Source organism: Bolinopsis microptera, chromosome 2, assembly GCF_026151205.1.
Source record: "Bolinopsis microptera isolate Bmic1 chromosome 2, MBARI_Bmic_1.0, whole genome shotgun sequence".
Classification (NCBI taxonomy): Eukaryota; Metazoa; Ctenophora; class Tentaculata; order Lobata; family Bolinopsidae; genus Bolinopsis; species Bolinopsis microptera.
Genome location: NC_087073.1, coordinates 15,243,626 through 15,260,237, shown reverse-complemented (window position 1 = coordinate 15,260,237; position 16,612 = coordinate 15,243,626). Strand labels below are relative to the sequence as shown.

At 41.0% G+C, this 16,612-nt stretch overlaps 3 protein-coding genes across 3 annotated transcripts; all 3 read right to left on the bottom strand.

The window, feature by feature from the left end:
- Positions 1-3,824: 3,824 nt before the first annotated feature.
- Positions 3,825-12,611, bottom strand: LOC134811383 (pyridine nucleotide-disulfide oxidoreductase domain-containing protein 1-like). The gene is made up of 2 exons (XM_063818178.1): positions 12,566-12,611; positions 3,825-5,362 (listed from the first exon to the last, which is right to left on the bottom strand). The coding sequence occupies exon 2, from the start codon at positions 5,321-5,323 to the stop codon at positions 3,953-3,955; it is 1,371 nt and encodes a 456-aa protein (XP_063674248.1). The 5' UTR covers positions 5,324-5,362; positions 12,566-12,611; the 3' UTR covers positions 3,825-3,952.
- LOC134811384 (solute carrier family 52, riboflavin transporter, member 3-like) lies at positions 9,753-13,012 on the bottom strand. Its single transcript, XM_063818179.1, has 2 exons — positions 12,846-13,012; positions 9,753-12,633 (listed from the first exon to the last, which is right to left on the bottom strand). Exons 1-2 carry the CDS (start codon positions 13,002-13,004, stop codon positions 11,473-11,475), a joined length of 1,320 nt encoding a protein of 439 aa, XP_063674249.1. The 5' UTR covers positions 13,005-13,012; the 3' UTR covers positions 9,753-11,472.
- A 128-nt stretch (positions 13,013-13,140) lies between these two features.
- Positions 13,141-15,374, bottom strand: LOC134826247 (riboflavin transporter 2-like). Its single transcript, XM_063838552.1, has 2 exons — positions 15,193-15,374; positions 13,141-14,698 (listed from the first exon to the last, which is right to left on the bottom strand). Exons 1-2 carry the CDS (start codon positions 15,352-15,354, stop codon positions 13,541-13,543), a joined length of 1,320 nt encoding a protein of 439 aa, XP_063694622.1. The 5' UTR covers positions 15,355-15,374; the 3' UTR covers positions 13,141-13,540.
- Positions 15,375-16,612: the final 1,238 nt, after the last annotated feature.

Genomic DNA, 16,612 nt, shown 5'->3' with positions numbered 1-16,612 from the left:
CAAACTACCAACCTATGTCCCATTCATTTGACAGGGCTTGTTCTATTTCGTGTGTGTTTGAGGTCGTTGCTGGCAGGTTGTTTCTCTGCTGATTATCTAGCACTGAAGTAATAAGAAATGAGAGAATTATAGTCAGCATGCTCAATTAGCTTGCGGTAGTTCGACTTCCCGCGTAACAACCGGTAGTTTGACTTCCCGTATATCAAGCGGTAGTATATGACTTCTGCTTTGTGGTGGCCAATCTCAAAGTTATAGAAGCTTCTCGAATTCTTAAAACTTACCGCCAAAAGTTACAACATTCGTCCTATACAGTATACAATTGATTCATTGGAATTGAAGACCCTACCATATTATCATCTTTTAGGTACTTGAGTTGGGATTCAATTTTTATGGTGAGCTGAAGTTTTGCCAGAATATATCTCATCAGGTGATAGTATGGTTCTAAAGAACTGGAAATTTGTAAAAACTTGAAAGAAGGAACTGAAAAAGAATACTGACTACCGTGTTGCGGAATCTTCTAGCCCACCTACTCACAGCAAATATTGCTTAACAAATTTCTTTAGAAGAAGCTGTCAAAATAAATACGGAAAGGAAAGCATTTAACTTCCGAACAATTTTCCCTATAAGTATAGAGGTCTTATACAATATACACGCCCCGCAGCTATACACGTGACAAAAGATTTGCATCCTGAGCGAGAAATTTCTATCAGTCATATCCACCTAGCTTTTCTTTATTCCGTATTATATATTCCGTATTATATATTCGATGCCAGATTTTACGTGATGTAAAATCTGACAAGATTTTAATCTTAATGAGTGTAGTAAAAGTTGACATTTTCCTCATTTTCTTCTGTTTAGTAGAAGGTAAGAAAATATAGAATACGAGAAAGTTTGTGATTGTTCTAGTATAGAATCTAAGACAACTATTGCTATTATTTGTATGCATGTTTAAATCACTAGTCGCACAGAAAGAAATAGAAAAGGCTGATGACTTCAAAAACACTGAATTACGCAGGAACAAATATACTGAGTCTATCGGACGGTGAGATAGAAGTTTCTGGATTGTATGGGGGAAGTAATGGCTCTTATGCAATAGACGGAGACAGGCTCACAAAAGCTACGATTGTCCCTGACGAGAGAAACAACGCTTGGTTTAGAATAACGCTGTATCAGGTTAGATTAAAGATGCTAAAACGAATGGTACTCAATATTTATCACAGATCACACTAATCTTTTTGGAAAAACTATTCAGCTTCTCCAAGCTAACACTTCATCTCTATTCACGGATCTTATACCCAAGGTTGATTGTATAGACAAAGTGCTGATTTATTGGAAGAGTAGCTACTCTACCTACCAGTGTTCTAGAGACGAAGAAGAGTGTAAGTGCGAGGGGGAGGACTGTTGGGGAGGCACTGTCACAGTGTTCACCAGTCAGGAGATCACATCACCAGACCAGAGCAAGACGAAGTGCGATACCTCATCAGGTACACACTTTTAATTTACCTTACTTACAATTTACATTTAATTAAATAAACTAAAGTACTTGGTCCTAGTTAATGATTTGTATTTTTTCATATTATACATGTTATACTGTTATAAGTTGCACTTAATTAAATAGTAGGTGGGTGGCCCTGGGTTGCTTGGAGCAAATACAAAATTTTTCTCAAAAGGCTTTAACTAAGAAAATTGTTTGCCATTTCTACGGCAACTCTATGCCGAAAGTAGAGGCCTGAGGCTTACTCCGGTTTTTGTGCTGATATAAATATCCTCCCAGACAGTGGCACACTCTGCACCTCCACAATCCGAATAGAGAGCCTTGGTCACAGCTACAATGAAATGAAGATAACGGGAGTCACAGAGATGACAGTCAAGAAGAAGCTGTCAAATGCTGCCTGCACCCTGGGAGTGAGCTACGGGTTTGACGAAGAGAGGATATGGGTAGGCAAAGACTGTAGAGCAGACTTCAGTGTTACCTCTCGTATGCGTTAGTTATTTTAAACCGTTGGTTTAAACTTATAAACTAGTAGGGTATAATCTTATTATCTTTACCTTCCAACAAGTCCTTTGCCAGCTGTAATGCGGTAGAAACCGGTATGTTAAAAGAGGCAGTAAAGGCGGCTGTTATTTTACCCGTCATGTTTCTGTAATCTCTATTGGTCTATGAATTGCTCAATGCTTATTCTAATGGGAAAATTGAATGAAAAATGACAAATTTGGCGGATTATCTTGTACATAATGCGATAGTAAAGATAACCCCAGAAGGAGTGACGAAGAGAGGCTCACTTTGCAAAACGGGGAACATTGTTCAGTTCTCTGAAACACGAGGCTTCAAGCAGAACATATACGAAATAATTCTCATCGGGGGTTCGGGTATGTATACTGTATACTGTATAGTAACTGTAAACTGAACATATATTATAGCTATTTCAATGGTCTAAACAATGTAAAGATGATCCTATAATTACCTTTACAGTTTACAAGGTAGATTCGATGTAAAAGGTTAAATAGTGGTATTAAGGCCACAAGGTTCAGATCTAGGACCAGAAAACAGGATCAAACATTTTTGAGCATAAATTTGAATTGTTTTGTGCATATTATAATAATGTTTTCGCCTCTACCTTTTTACTAACTACACAGTGAGAGATAGGGAGGCACTTAACTCAGATATCTACATTGCATTCATTTTGTGAAACAATTTTCGTGTTTAAAGAGAACCGGAGAACTTGTAATGACTATACTTGGTAAAATTGCCAGAAACTGTAACGATTGCTCGAGGAGCACATTCAGAGCACATTCAGATCGCAACTTAGCCATCAACATTCAACATACATTAATTGTACAAAAGCATTTTTTCACGCAGATTAATAGGAGTGTAAACGACAGCTCAGAATCCCAACTGAGACCAATATTTGTTAATGTTATTAGATGCGTAATCGCTTCAGAGCTTGTTTAATAAATAAATTTATTTACCGGCTATTTACCCTCGCTCTCCGCCACACAAAAGCACTTAACTTGGATGTTCTACTTGAGTAGGTCCCCAAAACAGATAAGAAGGTGGTGTTCTAACAAATTCATCCGTGGAGACGCGACCAATGACCATGTGTAGGGTATTTAAGGAAGAGGTAGACATGTAGACATGTTCATAGCATTTAGAACGTCTGGCCGCTCCCTTTTTAATAAATCTGATTTTTGAATTTCGTTCAAAATCGCATAACAATTTGACGAACCCAGCTGAGGTTCAATGACAGCTCTCTTATCAGTTATCACAGGTCCTAATGTGATCTTCAAAACGGCTCCTTAGTATTATAACATGCTTTGCGTCGTACGGACATTGTTGGTGTTCCGTTCCTTCGTGATTGTGAGGGAATTGTGGAGATAAATAAACGGGGAGATTTATGGAGAAAAAGGTCGACATTATTTAATCCAACTCTGTCCCGTCAGGCGGATAAAAACATCTTTTATCTTCTTCAAACGACTTATCCATTATAATTTATTATCTCCCGTCTGAAATTGTAGGTAAGATTAAGATGCACACCTTTTTGCACCTAATTAGATGATAAGGAAATCTCATCTGTGTTACCATGTGATTTGGATAATATGGGCACTGCATCAGCTGATCTCCGTCTTGGTTGGAGCGAGGCATGTTATTGTATGATCTACAACTGAAATACTGGTCTACAAATGAGTTAAGGGTAATTCAATATGTTTTCAGTGATCGCTGATAACTGATGAAGGTAATTTTTTGATAATCTGTTGTCGCTGTCTAGTGTCCAGCTCACATTTTTTCTGTAGATCAATGTAGTGCCAAAGAAAATTGTCCTATATCAAACTGCTCGAATTCAGAAAATTGAATGAAAATACAATATGTGTTTCTAAATAAACCAAAGAAAATCTGAAATTTAACATAAACTCAAAACAAGTTAAAAAGATAGCATCAATCAGTAACAAAACGTCAATCAAAATAATCTTCAATATCAATGTTTGGATCTAAAATGCTTTCGCCTAGCTGTGAAATATCCATTTGATTGAGTATCAAATTTTCCATAACCTCTTCCAGATCAGTTTCTCCGATGAGGAGAGCACCTTGTATCCTACCATTGGTAAGAACAAGTTTAACAAACTCTACTCCTTCAGTAATCCTAAAATAACACTCACACCCCTCCCACTCCTGAAACCTCCCCAACAATATCACTTTAAACCCAAACAGTTTAGTCGAGTGTGTAAATAACTCAAACGACATGTCTGGCTCGATGAGATCGTCTTCAGAGGCAGCCATGCTGCGAGCAGTATAAAATCCCTGCTGCATTGCTTGAGTCCATAACCTCATCTGCTTCCAATTCTCACATTCCCTCCAGGGGATACTACAAATATCACCAGCAGCAAACACACTGGGTACATTTGTCTGCATTCTCTTGTTTACTATTATACCGTGATCTAGCTCCGAAACTTCAAGTTTATCTTTGAAAAGTTCAGAGTTAGGAATTACACCAGTTGCGCTGACTAAAACGTCTGATTGTAGTGTCTTACTGTTTGTTAATTTGATATTTAGATTGAAATCGTTACTGTCAGTATCAATGCTAACAATTTCACACCCATATTCTATTTCAAGCTGTTTAGAAGACGAGGGTCCATCTAATGAGTATCCTTTATACCAATCTGGACCTAAAGCAGAGCCCATTACACAACTCTTATTATCTGTTACTTTAGTTGAAAATATTTGCCGTTTTGACACTGAACTGCTCTCGTCATTGTCATTATTACTACCACTTTTACTCTGTAAAGAGTCCAAAAGAAACTTGCTGGCAACACTGTCAACAAATACTGACGAGATGGTCTGATCCTTGATAACCCAGCTGACATGACATAGCTTAGCTGCAAAAACCAGTTCCGACGCTATTCCGCCGTTACCCACCACAGTTATATGTTTGCAATGTTTGAGTCTGTTCTGTAAATCCTGAACACTCTCTGTGTCCCGTACACCTACCACGTGGGCATTGTTCGGGTAGAGCACTTTAGGGTGGGCTCCTGTAGCTATACACATTTTATCATATGAAACTGATCTTCCATCCGCTAGGACAACAGTCTGTTGTTTCAAATCACACCCAGTGACCACACCACAGATAAAATGGTAATACTGGCCCCTAGGCGTGGAGTCGGTCACATCAAAAGTGTTAATTACTTCGCCCGTTTTCTCCAGATTTGTAACTTTTTTGACCGTTTCTGTTGCAGAGATTAGGGTCACGTCGGCGTGCTGATCGAAGATGTGAAGGTTTTCAGCTACAGTTGTCCCCGCCACACCCCCTCCAATAACTAGGTACCTCATTTCCCTCGACTCTGGAACTTTCTTAATAACCAGTTTATCCTAGGATAAGTTATTGAATTTAGCTGAATTATTGATGGAAAAAGTTTATGGAATATAATCTCAGAATGGTTAGTCTGTTGAAGATTATTGTTGACTCAATTACATACCATGTTTGTAATATTTACAATGTTCCTTGATTTTTAGGTGACCAAAAATCTAGGCCACTGTTAGTTTACTTATTCAACTTTGGGGGGGGGGGGGGGGGGGGGGGGGGGGGTCCAACCCGATGATTCCGATGATTCCGATTCCGATTTTGGCCTCATCAACCCTCATATCGGAAAAATCGGGAAAATTTAAATCTTCCCTCTGAGTTTCTAGGCGATATAGGTAGCTATTTCTGTACTTAAATATGACAAGAAATCGATTGGTGGTGGTCCCAGAACCCCAAAATGGTTTCTTGTTCCAAACAAGAATCGTTTCGTCCGAAAAACAACACACTGTCGTACCAACTCTTGTTTGACAGAAACATCCACCCCGGTCCACAATTGAAAGAGGTACGGTTGGTAATAACAATCGTAACAAATAGCGAACGCTTTAGTAACTTTTGATTTAAATTGTCACCACAATTTGTGACAGGCTATCTGCAGAAATGGGAAGCACGGTTAATGACCATGGTCCTTTCTCAAACTTCCAATCCTCAGTTAGATACAAAGAATAGTCTACACAATTTTTAATGACATTAAAAGGGATGAAAATCACTTTATTTATCAAAATCTTTATTTATCATGTAACAACTTTTACATAGTACTGGAGAGTAAAACTCTGTTAAACAAAAAAATTCTCAAGCACATTTTGAGTCAGTAACAGTAACATGTCAATATGTTACAGACTCAAATGCGTTTAAAAACATTTTAGTAACAATAAATTGTGTAAACTGATGAGGAGGAGGAGGAGGACTGAAGAAGAGGAGGACTGAGGAGGAGGAGGAGGAGAAGGAGGAAGACTGAGGAAGAGGAGGACTGGGGAGGACTGACGAGGAGGAGAAGGACCGAGGGGACTGAGGAGGAGGAGGAGGACTGAGGAGGAGAAGGACTGAAGAGGAGAGGGAGGACTGAGGAAGAGGAGCAGGATTGGTGAGGAGGATGAGGAAGAGAAGGACTGAGGACGGGGAGGGGGACTAAGAGGACGCGAGGGTTAAGGACGAGGAGGACTGAGGACGAGGACGAGAGCGAGGACGAGGACCGAGGACTGATAAGAAGGAGAAGCAGGAGGAGGACTGAGGATGAGGAGGAGGAGAAGGAGGACTGGGGGAGGACTGAGGAGGAGGAAAAGGACTGGGGAGGAAGACTGAAGAGGACGAGGACGACGACGAGGAGGATGAGGACGAGGACTAAGGACGATGAGGACGAGGACTAAGGACGATGAGGATGAGGACGAGGACTAAGGACGAGAAGGAGGACGACTGAGGAGGAGGACTGATTAGGAGGAGAAGGAAGAGGAGAAGGAGGATGAGGAGGAGAACTGAGGAGGAGGGGGAGAAGGAGGAAGACTGAGGAGAAAGAGGAGGACTGGGGAGGACTGAGGAGGAGGAGAAGGACCGAGGAGGACTGAGGAGGAGGAGGACTGAGGAGGAGGAGGACTGAAGAGGAGAGGGAGGACTGATGAAGAGGAGTAGGATTGGTGAGGAGGGGGAGGAGGAAGACGAGAAGGAGGAGAAGGAGGAGGACTGAGGACGGGGAGGAGGAGGAGGACTAAGGACGAGGAGGACTGAGGAGGAGGACGAGAGCGAGGACAAGGAGGAAGACTGAGGAGGAGGACTGATAAGAAGGAGAAGGACGAGGACTGAGGAGGAGGACTGAGGATGAGGAGAAGGAGAAGGAGGACTGGGGGAGGACTGAGGAAGAGGAGGACTGGAGGAGGACTGAGGAGGATGATGAGGAGGAGGACTGAGGATGAGGAGGAGGAGAAGAAGGACTGGGGGAGGACTGATGAGGAGGAGGACTGGGGGAGGACTGAGGAGGAGGAGGACTTAGGAGTAGGAGGAAAAGGAGGAGGAGGACTGAGGAGGAGGAGGAGAAGGAGGAGGAGGACGAGGAGGAGGAGGAGGAGGAGGAGGACTGACGAGGAGGAGGATGAGGAGTAGGACTGAGGAGGAGGACTGATGAGGAGGAGAAGGAGGAGGAGGAAGACTGAGGAGGATGAGGATGAGGACTAAAAACGAGGACTCGGAGGATGATAACGAGGGCTAAGGAAGAGGACTGATTAGAAGGAGAAGGAGGAGGAGGACTGAGGAGGAGGAGGATAAGGATGAGAATGAGGAGGAGGAGGAAGAGGACTGAGGAGGACTGATGAGGAGGAGGATAAGGAGGAGATTGAAGAGGAGGAGGAAGAGGATGACTCAGGAGGAGGACTCAGGAGGTGGAGGAGGATGAGGAGGACTGAAGAGGAGGAGGAGGAGGACTGATGAGGAGGAGGAGGAGGAGGACTCCAGAGGAGGAGGACTCAGGAGGAGGAAGAGGAGGAGGAGGACTAAGGACGAGGACGAGGACGAGGAGGAGAAGGAGTAGGACTTAGGAGTAGGAGGAGGACTGAGGACTGAGGAGGACTGAGGAGGAGGATGAGGAGGAGGAGACTGAGGAGGAGGAGGAGGAGGATGATTAGGAGGAGGACTGAGGAGGACTGAGGAGGAAGGCTGAGGAGGACGAGGAGGAGAAGGAGGACGACTGAGGAGAAGGACTGATTAGGAGGAGAAGAAAGAGGAGAAGGAGGAGGATGAGGAGGAGGAGGAGGAGGAGAATGAGGAGGAGGACTGGGGGAGGACTGAGGAGGACGATGAGGACGATGACGAGGACGATTATGAGGAGGACACAGGATGAGGACTGATGAAGAGGAGAAGGAGGACTCAGGAGGTGGAGGAGGCTAGGATGAGGAGGAGGACTCAAGAGGAGGACGACTATGAGGAGGAGGATGAGGAGGAGAACTCAGGAGGAGGACTCAGGAGGTGGAGGAGGATGAGGAGGAGGACTGAGGATGAGGACGATTATGAGGAGAAGGACTGGGGGAGGACTGAGGAGTAAGAGGAGGATGACTGAGGAGGAGGATGAGGAGGAGGACTCAGGAGGATGATTCAGGAGGTGGAGGAGGATGAGGAGGAGGACTCAGGAGGAGGAAGACGACTATGAGGAGGACTGAGGAGGACTGATGGGAAGGAGAAGGAGGAGAAATGAGAGGAGGAGGAGGAGAAGGAGAAGGAGGAGGACTAAGAGTAGGACTGAGGAGTGAGGAGGAGGGGACTGAGGAGGAGGGTGAGGAGGACTGAGGAGAAGGAGGAGGACGAGGAGTCAGGAAGAGGACTGAAGAGGACTCAGGAGGAGAAGGACTCAGGAGGAGGAGGAGGACTGATGAGAAGGAGGAGGAAGACTAGGGAGGAGAAGGAGGAGGAAGACTAGGGAGGAGAAATGAAAAGGAGGAGGAGGAGAAGGAGAAGGAGGAGGAGGAGGACTGGGAGTAGGACTGAGGAGGGGGGACTGAGGAAGAGGGTGAGGAGGACTGAGGAGAAGGAGGACGAGGAGGACGAGGAGTCAGGAAGAGGACTGAAGAGGATTGAGGAGAAGGACTCAGGAGGAGGAGGAGGACTGATGAGAAGGAGGATGAAGACTAGGGAGGAGGAGGAGGACATCTAAATGTTTTGTCTGTTTTTGTCCGTCCTACGTTTTGTCCGTTTTAAAAATATAGGTTACCGAACGGACACAAAACATGATTCCCCAGCCAAGCATGTGTTACGATACAAATGTACTTGACTATACATTTAAGGTGCAGTGTACTAGTGATATTATGGTATGTTTGAAGACCGGACCACAAAATATAACCCGGTACCTAGTGTTGTTACTGTTAGTTTGTAGTTGTACTAATACATAATAACAAGTAACATGGATAGAATCAATGAGCAGAAACAATCGATCTCACAAGAGACCAAGTCCAAAGCACTCGGGTCTGGGAGTACATGATAACTCCAACTAGTAGTGAGCATACTAGCCCCTGCAGTGGAAATACACATAAAACATACTATTGGAATGTCCAATTGTTTCGTTTTCATATAGCATACATAGCATATGTAGGGGTTCTGGTTAAATTATGTCACTTCTGAGAGCTTTTAGAGATTGATTCAGTAAATTTCTCAATTTTCCGATTCCGATTTTGGCCTCATCAACCCTCATATCGGACATCGGGTTGGACCCCCCCCCCCCCCCCCCCCCCCCCCCCAACTTTGGGGCATAGTAATTTAACATTCCGAAATTAATTCTGATCGACCATAAACTTTGTTAATTACGTCGAATCAATCAAACGATTTAAACAAAAATATTAAAGAAAAAAGGTAATAAAATTCAAAAGCTAACAGGTTACATAATATACACCTAACACATACGCAATAGATAAATCAGATTTCTACAATAAATTAATGGTTTGATGAATAATAAATTACTACTGTTCAATAAATTATCTACAATAAACATGAAGCTTATTATGTCTAATCAAAAGGCTGCAGCCTGCAGCACTCAAATTACATAATCACATAATATGGAAGCCATAATTTGATTAAATTTAAACTAGCAGGGGATTGTGATATCAATTACATCCGTTACAAAATGAATATCATCATTACCATGTCTTGGACTCTTCTAACCCCAGACGCAATATTTTGAAGGACGTTTAATTGATCAGTTAGATAAATTCTAAATGAACTTAATGTTCCGCTAAAGAAACTTGGTCCGGGATTAGCAGGTCTGGTGTTTGGTTGTACAAGATAAAAGTTGGCACCTACAAAATGATTCGATGATAAACAAAACCTAGTGATAGCAAACAATCACAATTCACAATTCACAAATACAAGCTAAGTAGCATGATATTATATGCAATCAGTTGACAATCATGTCGGTACAGTTAGTAACTTGATACTAAAGGAAACATCTAAGGGCGACAGGGGCGTGGGATAGTTCTTAGCTGGTATTTCAATGCGTCAAGTTAATAGTTTTTGCGATCATAATAGAAAATAATTAGGGTCACTAAAAGTAAACTATATTAAGGTCAGTGTGAGGGTCACTCACTTAATATAATATCATTATAATTAATTATACGTGATATGTAATAACTAATACCTATATTGTAAAACTATTTAAGTATTTTATGAGTGAAAACTTCATAATTTAAACATACACGTGATACATGTGATAAACGAAAATTTAAAAGGGTCACTAAAAAGTAAAATGTGTGAGGGTCACTCACTTAACATATCATAATAATAATATACATAATTTAAACTATTACACATAACTATTGAACCATTTTGTGAGAGCAAACTAATATAAATTCATAACCAGACATCATTTAAAAAATTTATAAAAGAAAGAGAGGCTTGGCCTTGGTGGCCCACGGGCCACGAGAGGATAGCATGTGGATGCTTTGCCTACCTCTGGGGTATGGCAGTCTTATGGGAGGATGCCGGGGGAATTGGTTGTGCCAAAGTAGACATCATGTTAACGATCAATAGCAATTTAAATGAGATCATTCCTAATGTTTTGAACAGCTTTTGACTTGATGAGCTTCATTATTAAATATGCGACCAAAAACATTTAAGAAATATTTTTGATCTTGCCCACTGAAGATATACTAGTTCTAACAAATTTCAGAACTTGATCGCCAAATTTATATGAAATAATAAGATTGGCAGCAACAAAAATATCGCCCATGTTGGGTTGATTTGGAATTTTTAGGCCGACCACAATTGGGCGTGGTCACTCAACAGGCACTGTTAGGCGTATGGGGTCTGTGATCCCTTCAAAAGTTTAGTTTGGTCATGAACGTGAATTTGTTGGCCAACTATTATCTCAAAATAAAATTTCGGGCACTTTCACATAAATTTCAGGATGACGCCCTATGAAGCCATTTTATCTTTAAAAGACCCCTTTATCTCAATATTTGGACGAATATGATATGAAATCAAATGTACATGCACAAAAAATATGATGTCAAAGGTTTGTAATTTGACACGAGAATAATTCTTAAAACCCTCCCATTGATTTTATAAATAGTTACCATGTAACAAAATGACCTCATCGAAGCTGCTATTGATCTACTATATAAGTTACACAGAACCTAAAAAAATGTCCACCTCAACAAGGTGTAAAAGAATTAGTCTTGAAGTTGACGAGGAAGATGATGACAGCACCCAAACATGAACCTAACTGAGTGACTATACCACAGAACAACAGCGTGTTCTCGCCGTACTTCTGTAGCACACTTGCCACGTTCACTTTGATGTAGGAGGTAGATCCAGTCCACAGAATGTTGAGCAGGACGATCAGGAAGGAACCCCATCCTGTACCAACGAGCCAAGGAGTCGGAGACAGTGTGGCTGTGTAAATGATGACTGTGGCAATGAACACTGAAACACTGCACAGGATTCCAAGGACAGGAGGTCTTTTGCAGGCAACGAAGAAAGCAAGGAAGCAACAAATTGGGTTGGTAAAAAGCGCCAGCTCAGTAGCCAGATGATAGGCTGTAGGACCATAAGGCAGACAGGCATACGACAATATAGCAGGGATAACTCCATTTCCGAGGGCAGAAACAATGGCAATGATGGTGTAAAGCTGGATAAAATTCCATTTAGTATCAACAAGCTCCGACCTTCTTTCACCACAAAACACATCATATACTCGGATGTTGGCCAACTTTGTCTCACTAGGATCCAAAGCAGATGAAGCAGTATCTTCTGGAGTTGCAGCTCTTTCCTGATCAGGTGATTGTGCAGGAAGAGTGCTTGACACAGCAATGTTGTCATACCTCTCATTTAGACTCACATCTAAATTATTAAGGAAATAAAATGCGATTCCTGAGACAGCTGTCAACGTAGATACTAATCCAAAGTATACATTTACCCCAAATCTTGGTCCATCAGAGGACGCACTACCAGAGGCGTTGTAGCAGGTGTCTCCCCCAGTTCCTTGAGCCAAAGCTAGCATGCTTGGCATGACACCACTCATTCCTTCACCAATGTAAAAGGGAATCATGTAGCTCGAAGGGTATTTGGCCATGAAGGGAAGGAAAACCACAGATGAAGTGCAATCCACTAAAGCAAATAAGAACGAGAGGAATAAAAGCGCGAGACTCGATTGCTTTGACCCTATCTTAACCTCCTTGTCCCAGAATTGGGATAACAAAATGGCAGCAGCAAAACCGATCAGAAGGATCAAATATGCAGTGTACCTCAGACTAGCCAGATCCTTTTTGTACTGCCGCATAATGGTAAATATAATCGGTCCAATGTTTGCAACCTGAAACATATACATTACAGCCAAGATATTGGTTGTTATAGAAACAGGGATGATATTTAACATATATTTTTTAAGAAACATTCTGAAAGGCATGTACGGGTAGTCTATGAAGAATTTCATAGCACAGTGGTACCCAACCAAACCACAAATATAATGCTTATTTACTGCTATAAATTAAGTTAATACTAAGGTAGAAAGACATCGAAACCAACCTGGATTATGAGAACAAGATATGTTGGTAGATCCCACTTTTCAGGTAGTTTTGAGACCAGTAAAGGAAGTTCTGCCCAGACTCCATTGATAGCAATCCAGCTACCCATACCAAACAGGATAATCAATAATGATACCGATGGTTTCATCTGCATAGCCATGGTTAACCAATCCTAGTGAGGTTACATAAATTAAGCTTGTGATGGATTGACGTATATAACCAACAAATTTGTAACTGAAAATAACTGAAATAGCTCAAACTTTTCGAATGATTAAATTAACGACAATTATCATTTAATACGGTTAAAGACCGTTCACATAAATTTATATTATTTGATTGTGGCGCCTTACTGTCGTTAAATACAGTTTAGTACCTTGTGAATTAAAGAAATCAATTAAACTATAACTACCAAAACCATAAGAATAATAAATACCATAACCAGCAATTATAAATCACATTGACTCAAGGATAATATTACCATAGCAAAACATAATAATTACATCACATAATAATTAGTTAATAATAAAACATTAAACGAATAATTTAAATTGTCTTTATGAATAAAATAATAACTATCCAACAGAGATGGTCACTCACAGTTATTAATCCAGGCTAGTGTGTCTAGCAATAACATAAAAGGGTCAATAAAATATAAAAATGCTGCTCTTGAGGGTCAACATTAAAACGTATCTGATTCTAACAAGGTGTGAAGGAATTAGTGTAGGAATTGATCAAGAAGATTGTGATGGCACCTAAACATGCTCCTAACTGAGTGACTATTCCACAAAACATGAGAGCATTCTCACCGTACTGCTGCAGCACACTCGCCACGTTAACTTTGATGTAAGATATGGTTCCAGTCCACAAGACATTGAGAAGGATGATAAGGACAGACCCCTCTGTGGTACCAACAAGCCAAGGACTCGGAGACAGTGTGGCTGTGTAAATTATGACTGTGGCAAAGATCACTGAGACACTGCACAGCATTCCAAGGATAGGAGGTCTTTTACAGGCTACAAAGAAAGCCAGGAAGCAACAAATTGGGTTTGCCATAAGTCCCAGCTCAGTAGCCAGATGATAAGCAGTAGGACCATAAGGCAAACAGGCATACGACAATATGGCAGGGATAACTGCATTACCAAGAGCAGAAACGATGATGATGACAGAATATAGCTGAACTAAAGTCCATTTAATTTGAGTAAGCTCCAAACTTCTTGTTCCAAAAAACACATCATAGACTCGAATGTTGGTAGACTTTATCTCATTAGGATCTGGAGACAAAGAAGCATTCTCTTCAAGAGTTGGAGAACCATCTTGCTCTGGTGACTGGATGGAGGGACTATCTGGTTGTATGTTACTATACCTTTCATTTCGACTGAAATCCAAGTTATTTAGCAGGTAAAATGCAGTTCCCGAGATGACAACAAAGATTGATAGTAAACCAAAATACAAGTTAACTCCAAATCTGGGCTCATCAGATGAATCACTGGTAGAGACATTACTGCATGTTCCGCCAACTGTTCCTTGTGCTAAAGTCAGCATACTAGGCATGACTCCACTCATACCTCCACCAATATAAAAGGGAACCATGTAACCTGAAGGATACTTTGCCATAAAGGTGAGGAAGACAACAGATGAAGTGCAGTCCGAAAGAGCAAATATGAATGACAGGAATAATAGTGGGAGACTTGACTTCTTGGATCCTATTTCAACCACTTTATCCCAGAATTGTGACAGTAGAATTGCTGTCACAAAACCTAGCAGGAGGATGCTGTATGCAGTGTACTTCAGACTTGCAAAACTCCTTTTATAGTGACGCATAATCGTAAAAAATATCGGCCCAATGTTTGCTACCTGAAAATATTGACATATGTACAATACAGTTTATTTTTTTCTTGTATGTACCGCAAACAATTACTACGTCTTCATTTTGAATATTCCACAACCATTATGAAGAGCCCCCTCCCGGATTGCAACATTGCCATGTTACAAAAATAATCGCTGCGCTAACAAAATATGCGCCATTCTTAGCAAAATATTTGCCATGTTATGATTTATTTGCAATGCTGCGCGCGATGATGCAAATATTTCATAAGGAGTTACAGTTTACACCCTGGCACAAATAACAAATAAATCATGAGGAGGCAAATATTTTGCCATACGCATTTGAGCGTTTGTCTGATACTTTACTAAGAAGGCAAATTTTTCATGCCACAATATTCGCCTCCTTATGAAATAATTTTTGTAACATGGTAATGTTGCAATCTGGGAGGGGGCTATGAAGGATAAAAATTACCAAGCAAGTGTTTTAAAATATAAATCTATAAAAATGTAACACTGGCTCAAACCTGAATTATAAGAACGAGATATGTAGGTAGATTCCATCCTTCAGGTAGTTTTGCAACCAGCAAAGGAAGCTCTGCCATAACTCCATTAATAGCAATCCAGCTACCCATACCAAATAGGGTAATCAGCAGTGATACTGATGGTTTCATCTGGGTGTCCATCATGTACCTATTTTCAATCCTAAAAATATGGTTTAAGTTAAGCACAGCAAAACTCATGATACACCAAGAAGTGTCATTAGGATGAGGATTGATTGAGGAGGCACCAAAGATAAAATTTACAAACATTCTGCTTTCTGGCAGGACATGGTGAAAAAAGAGGCTTCGATCAAATAATGGCGTATTAGGTAAGATTTTTTTTTTTTTTTTTTTTTTTTTTACCGGCTTATCCTCTAAAGTGACCTAATAACAAACTAAAAAACGCTGCTGTATTATTTCTTCGTAAAAAGTTGCTCTAACCAGATCCCTCTGGCGTGCAGTAGCGCACGGCCAAACAAGTGCGTCACGCAGTACGCGTAGACACATGGCTATGTGAACGTAAAAAGCACAATAGCATAAGCATCTTTTGTCGAGGTACACCTCAAATGTAATCTAAAGCATAGTATATTTTAGCACTATGTTGACAGTACACTTCAATGTAGATGTACTATGATTGTACAGGGTGGGCCAAAAGTCAGTGGGCATACGTTGGCCTTAATAGCTCCACTGTGTTTTATATTTGAGAACTATTGCTTCGCAGATGGCATACTGTACTTACTGGTTCGAGGATTTCGTCGTCAAAATTTGAAAATTCGAATATTTTAGACCACGCCCATTCAATATTAAAACACTTATATTGTTTTTTCTGAACATGCTGAACGCCTATTTTTTTAGAGACGGTAGATTATCAAATGTTGCATATATGATCTGAAAACATGAGGCAAAACGTACTAGAAACGACGAAGTTATCAAGCATTTTGTGTATCTCGTTAACAACATTGACCGGGTGATTTAACTGGGCCGCGCTCAGCCTGTCATTCCGCCTAATCTCTATGTTTATGATCATGATTAGATAGCCTGAGGTCCCCAGGTAAGGGTGATTATGTGACACCGCGACTCGACACCTTAATTGGGCACCCTTAACAATTCCCATAATATTTAACGGGGTCACCTAATCACGTGATTAGGTAAACCAATCACCTGATCACAAAGGATTTCAAGGATTTCAAAGGGGATTTCAAAGGATTTCAAAGGATTTTCAAAGGATTTCAAAATAAAATGATCATTACAATAAACATTGTGTCGGATCTAAATTTAAAAAAATAAAGATAAAATGAAAGTCAAAAACGAAAAAACCGAAACCTGTCCTGAAAATGCACGGTTGACGGTTATAGTCTAAAGAGTTTAAAAACCGAGCTATTCTAAAAAGGAATGTTCATGACGC